Genomic DNA, 10,062 nt, shown 5'->3' with positions numbered 1-10,062 from the left:
GCCCTGGGGCTAGAGCCCCGCGGGTGCCGGCTCCCCTCGGCGCCCCGCGCCCCGCCTCCCGCGCTCGCCGTTTCCGGGGCAGCGCAGTTACCTGCATTACCGCGGCAGCACCTGGCGGAGGCGGGGGCAGCAGGGCAGGAGCAGAGGCGGGGCAGGGGGAGCTCGGGGCGCGCCGCAGCCGCAGCGCCCGCTCCCGCACCGCTCGGAGCCGCGGAGCCCGCCGCCGCCCCCCGCGCCCCCTCCCCGCCACACTCACGCGCGCGCGCGCGCTCCGCGCAGCTCGGGCCGCCGGGGAGCCGGGCGGCACATGGGAGCGGGAGGCACAGGGCTGCGCTGAGCCCAGGCCGGGCGGGGAGCGCAGCCCCGGGGCCCGGGAGCCCGAGCGCGCGGGCCGGGGCCGATGGACAGCGCCGCAGCCCCGGCCGGCCCCCGCCGCCCCCGTTAGCGCCGCCCCCCTTCCCGCTGGCCAGAGCGGGGCCGCCCCGGGCTGTGCCGCAGGAGCGGGCGCGCTGCCCTTGGGCCGGGGCCACCGCGGCCGCAGCTCCCCCCGCCGGGCCGGACCATGGTGCCCCCGCGGCTGGATGGGCCCGGGCAGCCCCGCCGGCGCCGCTGAGCCCCGGGCCCCCCCGGCCGGGAGCTGCATGGGGGAGCGCGGGCCGGCTCGGGAAGATGCCGAGGAAGGAGCTGCCCCTGCCCGAGGGCTGGGAGGAGGCCCGGGACTTTGATGGCAAGGTTTACTACATCGACCACACCAATCGCACCACCAGCTGGATCGACCCGCGGGACAGGTAGGACCTGGGAGAGGAAAGGGAAGGAGGAGGGGGCGGGAGGATGGCCTTCACTCCGCCCTGGGTGCCCTGCCCGCGGCACCCCCCTACCCTACCCCCGGTCCCGCTTCGCAGGGGAAGGGGGGGGGCGTGTTGGTGTGTCCGGAGGTTGGGGTACTAGTAGAGGGGCAGGTGCCTGACTGCCCCTGCACCGAGCATAGTGGAGCTGGAAGAGACTTTAGGGACCAGATAACCCAGCCCCTCCTTTTATCGATTAGATTATTGCTTTTAAACATTTTGCTTTGATCTTTTGGAGTGTGTGGGTGGGGTGGGTAGGGCTTCTACCATCTTCAGATTTAGCAAACCAGACCCACTCTTCGGCCAAGCACCTGCTCCTGAGAGCCTTTCCCTGAGATGCTCAGATGTCTGGGCTTGCTGGGGACGATTTCTAGTGAAGGGTAAAACTCGACTTCTCTCAATCAGAGGAGCTTCCACCTTAAGAGTTGAAAGGGGTGACTGCAGGGTACACTGTCCCAGACCCCTCCCAGGACACTCACTTCACAGCAGCACACACACACGCGCACACACACGCACACACGCACACACACACACACACACACACACACACACATCAGTGACTGCACCTGTTTGGACTAGAGGGCCTTTTCTCAGAAAGTAGCTTAGTTGTTGTTCAAGACTGCCCTCCCCTATCTTGTCCCAGTGTTTTCCCCTGCCCCCAGAACCACCCGAGCAAGTAAAAAAGGAAGGCTTGGAGAAAAGAAAAGAGGGACTGAGCAGACTAGATGTCCTTAGAAACACAACAGCACCTTTTAGAGCTAGTGTTTCTAAACTGTGGTTCCTCAACATCTGGGAAATATGAGTGTTGGAGGAGGAGGGCCTAGGAATAATTCAGTAGGTCTGGAAGGTGGGGAAGAACTAAGAGAATAGAAGGGAAGAACTGGGACTGAATCACTAAAGAAGCCTTAGGCCTTAGGCTAAGGTCTGTAAAATTATCACACACTCAAGTGGTCATCAAAGGCTCCCAGAAAGGAACTCTGAGGGGAGGGGGTAGGGGAAAGGGAGGCAACCAGTGAACTGAAGGGAAGCAGAAATGACAGGAAGATGAGTGAGATGGAAGGCAATGAGGGAGGGTGGGGAAATCCAGATAGCCTGCAACCTGGGCTAAGCAGCTTGGCTCACCAAGAATGTCACAGCTACTTGGAAGCTGTTATAATGTTAATGGAGGTGAGAGGCCTCTCTTGTACCCATTGTGATCATTTCCTCCTCCTCCTCTTTCTTCCCACTCTAGAACTTCTTACTCCATGCTCCTGCACTAGAAAGAGCAGGGCTAGGTATGTCCTGGTCCTGTGGGGACAGCAATTTTATCATCCTCTGGTCAGCATTCAATGCTTATTTTTTAAAAGAGATAATATTTGTTACATTCTTAGAACATCTGACACATAAGCACTTACTAAAATGCCTATCCTCTTGCCTTCTCCCTTTCTGCTAAAGGACAAAGTATGAGAAGATCCACGGGGCTTACCTTCACTGTTCCTCACTTTTAAGAATTCTCACCAAATCTATGGGTTGTTTTTTTTGGGGGGGGTTCCAATTTCCCCAATAAGGAATGATCTTTGAAAATATTCAGTCTGTAATGTCGCTGTCTACCCTTGTGACTGTGAAAAACAAAGAAAGAAAGGCCCCCTGGGGCTGATATAAGTTGGATCCCACATATCTGGTATGAGTGTCCCTGGGCCTTCAGGCACCTATAGAATGAGGTTCTTAAAAAGCAACTTGCAAGAGGGAGGCACCAGGAATCCAAGACAAGAATGCAAAGATGTGTTGGAGACTCATCACTCTTTCACTGATGGCAATCCTGATGAATCCATGCTTCTTCCTTTCTCTTGTGATCTTCATAAGATCATAGATTTAGAGCAAGAGGGCCTAAAGAGGTTAGATGACTTGTGCGGAGCTGAATCCAACTCTTTTGACTCCCAATTCCAAAGCCCAATCCACTGCCCCATACCAGAAATTAAAAAATTTTTTCAGATCCTATAGGATTCCAGAAATAGAGTTAGAAGGGACCTCAGAAACCATTCAACCCAACCCCTTTTTTCTACAGACCCAAAAATAATTTCAAGTAACTTCTGAAAGGTCACACAGGCCCTCCAATGCCAAATTAGTACTCCTGCCACTATTCCACACTGCATGGTCACATTAACTGGGACCCTGTTCCAGAATAATCAGATACCACATCTGTGCCCCCAGACTTTTTTTCCCACAACTTCCCAGAAAAAGCAGAGGATTCAAGATCTGCTGAATCTTCCTTTCCCTACCCACTTCCTGAAAGGGTAGGGAACCCTCTCCAAATGCAGCAAGGCATCTACATGTATGTTCTTGTGGAAATCCTTAGGGATTCAAATCCTTGTTGCTCCCCCTTCTTCTACAAAAATACAGAAAATATTCATTTGATTAGTGGTTCAACTAGATATTCTCAAATTCTCTTTCAATTCTAACATCCTATTAGTTCTATAATCTCCACCCTTTGGAGGTCCTGATACAAAACATTTCTTCAGGCAGATTAGGCTAAGGAGAAGGGGATTGAGGTAGATTGCTCAGTATATGAGGAGTTGGATCTTTCCTAAGATTTTTAGGTGTAGATTCTAAGGATGCTGGCTTTAAAGAATTTGGGATATTGAATGTCGTCTGATTTGGGAATATGTGAAATTTAGGAAAATAGTGTGGGGCAGGAGAAAGACAATTTCTGAAGTCAGAAATTATTGTTGGGTCATTTCAGTTATGTACAACTCTTTGAACCCCTTTATGGAGTTTTGGAGTGGTTTGCCATTTTATTCTCTGGTTCATTTTATAGGTAAGGAACAGGTAAACAGGATGAAGTGACTTGCCCAGAACCTCAGGAAGATGAGTCTTTTTGACTCCAGACCTGGCATTCTATCCATTATGCCACCTAACCTGCCCCTGGAGTCAGAAGACCTGAATTCAAATCTTACTTTGGGTGACTTAGGGCAAATCACTTAACGTCAAATTCATATTTGTAAAATGATGAAGGCTTGGACTGCATGGTCATTGAGGACTCTTTCAGTTCTAAATCTATGATCCTATGATAATGGTGAGTCTGGGGAGAAAGATACAGTGGAAAGAGCTCTAGGTCAAAGGATCTGGATTTTAAAATCCCTGAGATTTATTCCCTGTGTGACTGGGAAAGTCATTTTACCCTCTTAGGCCTCAGTTTCCTTAGTTGTAAAGTGAGGGGGTTGGACTAGATGAGAACTCTTCCAATTCTAGATGTTATCGTTTAATCTTTTCCTGCTGACCCACTTATCAGCAGCAGCTGTGTTCTATGTTACTTCCCCTCAGTTTCCTCACATGTTAAAAAAAAAAGACTTGGAATCATGTCATAGATTTATAAGAATACTGAATTTGGAGTGAAAAGATCCAGCACAACCACATAACCTCTGCACGAACTGGTGCAAGTCACCTCCCTCTTTCTTGGTCTCAGTTTCTTCATCTGTAAAATGGGATAAGGAGAAGCTTGGGCTAGTTGCTTTCTAAGATCCCTTTCCAAAAACTATTAACTTTTAGTGATCAAGGATTGCTTCTGCCCCTTTGCATTCTCTATACCTAGCACAATGCTTGGTACACAGTAAGCATTTAATAAATGGTTATCGAATTTCAGCTGTACATTGAGGCTTCCATGGTGAATTAACCCTTAAGGGCTCCTCTAGCTTTAAAATTCTGTGCTCTTCTTAAGAACCTCTGCATCTCTCCAGACCTCCTGACATGGGGCTGGATGGAGAGTGCAGGGCTGTGGGGAGGAGGAGGCGTGACTTCAAGTTTAACAAAGCTAAATGCAGCACAGTTCCTTCTTAGAGGGGGTAAGATCCTGCCAAGGTAATTACATGTCTAAAACTAGTTAATGCTTTAAAACAAGATGATTTTCTTTTCTTCTCTGGCAATTGTATTTTTTTTTTGTCCTGGCTTTTTCTGCAGTAGATTAGATGATGCCCACACATCCTTCCATCTAGGGAAAGTTATGCCGAATGATCGTTTATTTAGTCAGAAAAGTAATTTCTTAGCCATGGTGGGGAGAACAGACTCTCCAGTTACCAGCTCAAAAGAATGTCTTGGCACATTCCTCCCTCTGGGGGTAAAGCTGTTTTGTGTGCTGTCCTGCGGATGGAGGGAGGCTGCTGGGGGTAGGGAATCCGATTTAAGGCTTCCCTTTCACTAGGGGAGTTGAAGAGCAGCCAGGCAGCCAAGCCTGCCAGCTTTCCCCCTTCTCTGAGAGGAAGACCGGGAGGTTGAAATTCCTGCAGTTGGTTGTCCGAACAACCTTAGAGAGCCAAATGTGCAGCTCGCATTCCCTGCCCACTAGGCTAAAGGCTCCGACATTACCACAAGTCACCATTGATGAAAGGGTCAAGCCCAGGAACCTGATGGGTCATCTGGGACCAGATTCTGCCAGCCTGGCATTCACAGGGCCTAGGAGCAGTTCTCATCTTGCAGAATAACTTGGCCTTCTTCAAGAAGCAAACAAGGACCAAGTCAGGGTTTCCTGACACCATTGTAGTGGGAAAAAACTGATGGCAAGACACTTTAGTAGACTTTGGTTCAAGTCTTGGCCCTAGTACAAAATGGCTGTGTGACTTTGGGCAAGTCACTTAACGTTATTCTTCAATTTTCTCATCTATTAAAATAAAAAGTGAAGGAGTGAGTTGTGAGACTGGTAGCTAATGGTTTCTAAAGTCCCTTCTGTAGCTCTATAAGTCTTTGGTTATGTATCCTTTAATGAGGTTGAGGAATAGGTACAAATTATCATTCTCTAAGAAAAAGTGGACCATTTGAGTAAGCTCTACTAGGAAAAATTTCTTAAACTTCAGTTCTATTCTCATTAGATATTCCTATACTTTAAAAATTTTTTTTAAAAGGGGAAAAAATTCCAGACTTTCTATGTATTCTGTTTTCAGGAAAAGCAGAGGTTCAATTCTGTAATGTTAGATCTATATAGAATGAACATCTGTAAGTCCTCATAGTGAATATAGTGCCAGGCCTGAAGTCAGCAAGACCTGAGTTCACACATGGCCTCCAACACTTAATACCTATGTGACCCTGAACAAGTCACTTACTCTCTGCCTTAGTTCCCTCACCTGTAAAATGGAGATAATAATAGCAATAATAGTGAAGATCAAAGGTAGTAAACATTATAAACTGCTTAGCACAATTCCAGGTACATTTCATCATCATCATCACCATTATTGTAATAATTAATATTATTTCTTAGGGTTTTTTTTGTTCAAGGCAAATGGGGTTAAGTGACTTGCCCAAGGCCACACAGCTAGGTTATTATTAAGTGTCTGAGGCCAGATTTGAATTTAGGTAACTCCTGACTCCAGGGCTGGTGCTCTATCCACTGCTCCACCTAGCCACCCTGTAATAATTAATATTATTTCAAAGAGATAACTTTTTGGCAATGCCTAGCCAATTCTGCCATGACATGGGATAAGCAATCCAAAAAATCATTTTAACATTAGCTATGGGTACCAGCACTTCCATCCCACTGATTGCTGAGTAGATGATAGACTTTCAATTCTTGATTATCTAGTGTCAATGAAGTTGGAAGCTACATTACCTTACAGATATTGTTCTGTCTAGCTGTATCAGAGCTTCCACTCAACTTCTCAGCCTAAGGGATTTTTGCCATGGAAAAGAGTGCTAAAGACTCCCTCAACTAAATGAACATGATTTTAATTACCCTTCCTGATCTAGATAGTCCCTCTTCATTTTCAACTTTTGAATGACTATTCTTTAACCCTTTTTAGCTATATAGACAAGAATTCCATCAAAACAAACAATTTTAAGGCCTTTTGGGATTGGGTCTGTCTTGGACTAATAATTCATATATGGGCCTGGGGTGAATGGGAAGGCAAAAACTGTTTTGTAGGACAGGCCTAGGAACCTCAAAGAAGAGGCAAACCAATTTGAATCTTGGTAAAAGTTGAATATGAGCAATTTTGTCTCAAACAGCAGTATAATTTATGTGGGCTAGAAAAGAGGTTTGTCCAAATACCTCCTCTGGTATTTGACCAGGATTCTGCTAAAAGAATATAGTGTCACATCTGAATGTGAATTTCAGACCTGGCAGTTTAGAGTTAGAAAAACCCTCTTTATGAAGTGCTTAATGGGACATTCTGGTGTTCAAACTCACTTGGGGCACTTGGATGGAAATTGAAGTGCTTTTTAAGTTTAGTTTAACCTAGCCTTAGGCTAGCCTGACCTAGCCTGGCCTAGACTAGCCTGGCCTAGCCTAACTAAGTCTTAGAAGGAGCAACATAGCTAACTGACACTGTCATTGTCTTCATTCACTCTACCTCCCATTCCCCCCAAACACACCTAGCAAGAGGGCTGGTTTCCATTCCTCTGGGAGTCCAGGGAGCTGTGAGAGAAACACTGTCCTTCTGAAGAGGACAGAGTCAGGTTACTTCTCAGGAGTCCCTGGTTACAGGGAAGATTGGAATGCCTCTTGGGACTCTCTTCTCAGGTGCTTGTAAAAAGAGAAGGGGATACATTAATCAGGGGTTAAGAGGTGACTGCATGTGTTGGTGAAGCACTTTTGACTCTAGGTAGCATTTGTCTTACATGAGTGACTTTTTCAGGGATGACTTCGTGGTCTACCTGGGAAGGAGGCTTTCTGTCTCAGTGGCCAACCAGCATTATCTTTCCTCTAGAACTTCTAGAAAAGCATGGCATTGAAAGTGCTTGCAAAATTAAATCCACATTATGAGTAGAAGTACCTCAGAAAATCTCATAACTGCAGACTGGACAGAGCCTAAATCTAACATGAGTTTCTTCATGTGAAAAAGAAGCTGTCTATCAAGTGTCCAGTCTGACTCCAGACTTCTTGTAGCAGGCAAATCCTGCGGCTGACATGCCATCATATTCCTGAGAATATATCTTGAATATAAGCATTCAAAGAAAAGCTCCTATTCCTGCTAACTGCTTTCTCAGTTCATAGGATAATAGGGTCACAGATTTAGAGCTGGAAGGAACCTCTGAAACTATCTGGCCTAACCTTCTGATTTTACATATGAGGAAACTGAAAACCTTTGTGACTTATCCAGGGTCACACAGCTACTGTATCTGTGATATGATTTGGAGTTTTTCTAACTCCAAGTCTATAGCTCTATTCTCTGCATTGAAATCCCTTTCTCTTTTAGAATGAGATAAAATGTTGGAAAACAAGGAAACTGGATACAGTGGCAATTTTGTTCTTTAACCTTTGACAGAGGATTATTACGCCTCATTCCCTATGCAAGAGACATTCCTGAGGGAATACTTCACTTCTGCATTCTATAAGGGGAAGATACCAAAACTTGAAAGTGGGGGTTGGGGAGCCCAGGAGGGAATCAAGGAAGGGATGAAAAATGCAGGAAATTTCAGTTTTCCTCCCTTACCTTCTCTACCAGGAGTATCACACTGTTTGGGAGAAAAGGGAACATTAAAGTTTCAAATGTCTGCCAGAGAAAATGTACTCAAGCCTAAGTTTGTCTTCTATGGTCAGGCATAAAAATTGATAACAAAACTGTATCAAAAGTAGGGACACCTTTTTTGTGAGCTTCCCTCCCCCCCCTTTCCTATTCATCATTGGCAGAGCAGCCAAGCACAACTGCAGACTTTCCCAAGTGGGTTACCTTGCAGGTGCTCTATCATGATTGGGCTTATGAAACACATTGGGGGACATTGTGTTTTCCTGGATCTGACTCACGACCCAATGGTAGTTAATTGATGGATTTGTCCTTTGGAACTACTCTGGAGATCCATGTTCTGGCTTGGGAGATGGAAGAAAATATATGGGCTAATGCACAAGCAAGACAAGCAGAACCAGGAAAATAATTTAACTGATAACCACAATAGTGCAAATGAAAACCATTGAAAGATTTCAGAATTGAGCCATCAATAAAATATTAAAAACACATAGAGAAGAGAGTAAAAGTAAATTTTAAGGACAGTTTTGTTAGTCATGCTAAGTTTAATACATTCTTTAAAAAACATCTGTAACATGAACTTAGTTTCTTGTACAATATATTTTTTGTTTTAGTTTGTTATAAATAAAATTATATGAAATATATGAAAAAATAGCTAATATGTTAAGTTCATAATAATATTAAAAAAAGACAAATGTTTTGAACAAAGCAGTGATCAACTGTGACTTCAAAGGACTGGTAGTGAAGTAAGCTTATCTCCTCTTAGCTAAAAGGTATTGCACTGTGGGTGTAGAATGTGACATACATTATCAGACATGGTAAATGTGTTGATTTGTTTCACTTAACTTCTTGGTTACGAGGGTTCTATTGAGGGGAGAAACAGAAATGTTTATAAAAAAATAACTATCAACAAAGCATTAAAAATGTTTTTTAAAAATTCTTTTAAAAAAAGAAAAGCATAGGAATCTTGGCATTCTTTGCAATGGACTGGCTTATTAGGGATGAGGGGCAGCATTTTAACCTTGGAATGAAAGTAATTTAGGAAATCCTAACATGATGTGTGCATTGTGTGCTATGAGGAAAATATGTGTGACTTAAACCAAATTTGGGGTTGAAATATAAGGAGAGAGGCCTCACTGCAGCATTCAAGTCTTTGGTCATTTTTACTTGCTCTGCCTTTGGAACTTTGCTGGAATTCCTGGGCCTCCCCCATTCCTCAGCAGACTGAAGTCATCTTTCAGGTGGGCCAACTTTCACATGAGTTCATGTTTCATTTAGGATTTGAATCCACCCTGGCCTCACTAGTTATATAAATAAATCAATAAACCTCTTTTTTTTCTTCCCTTATCTGGGTCTAAGAAGCCAAGCCCTTCGTTGGAATTTCTGAAGTGAGTGCTCCATGGAAGTTGACACCAAGGCTGTCCCAGTGAAATGGGGGTTATAAATTGTAGATGTCATTGTGGGTCATTGATTCATGGGTTCTTTACACCAGCACTGCTCATTCCAGCTTCTCCCTTGGCCTGGAGTTGTCTTGGGCACCATGCTGGATTTGACAGAGGGGAGTGACTGCTGCCTTCTTCCTCTTGCAGAAAGGGGCTCTTATTTTTCAACTTTCTTATCACTTATCTTAAAGTTGATATTCAGTTGTGCTGATTTGCATGGCTTGGGCTCTCTAGGCTTGCCATATTTTTTAGAAAAGTCAGAGAGGTGAGTTCTCTGCTTCATTTCCCATTTTCTTATCCTGGAATCTTAGAAAGCCCTTAGTAAAAGGACTTCCTGGCATGGTTTTGGGT

The 10,062-nt window shown here is 45.0% G+C and overlaps 1 protein-coding gene across 1 annotated transcript in view; it reads left to right on the top strand.

Annotated features, from left to right (window-relative positions):
- The first annotated feature begins 536 nt into the window (after window positions 1–536).
- The window catches only part of WWC1 (WW and C2 domain containing 1), a 142,826-nt gene continuing 133,300 nt past the window's right edge, over window positions 537–10,062 (top strand). Inside the window, exon 1 of the mRNA XM_074212465.1 lies at window positions 537–788. Coding sequence (XP_074068566.1) covers window positions 670–788 — 119 coding nt within the window. The 5' untranslated portion in view covers window positions 537–669. The remainder of the gene's footprint in view (window positions 789–10,062) is intronic.

This window comes from Macrotis lagotis, chromosome 1, assembly GCF_037893015.1.
Source record: "Macrotis lagotis isolate mMagLag1 chromosome 1, bilby.v1.9.chrom.fasta, whole genome shotgun sequence".
Classification (NCBI taxonomy): Eukaryota; Metazoa; Chordata; class Mammalia; order Peramelemorphia; family Peramelidae; genus Macrotis; species Macrotis lagotis.
The sequence above is the reverse complement of the archived record's forward strand: the minus strand, read 5'-3'. Positions and strand labels throughout refer to the sequence as shown.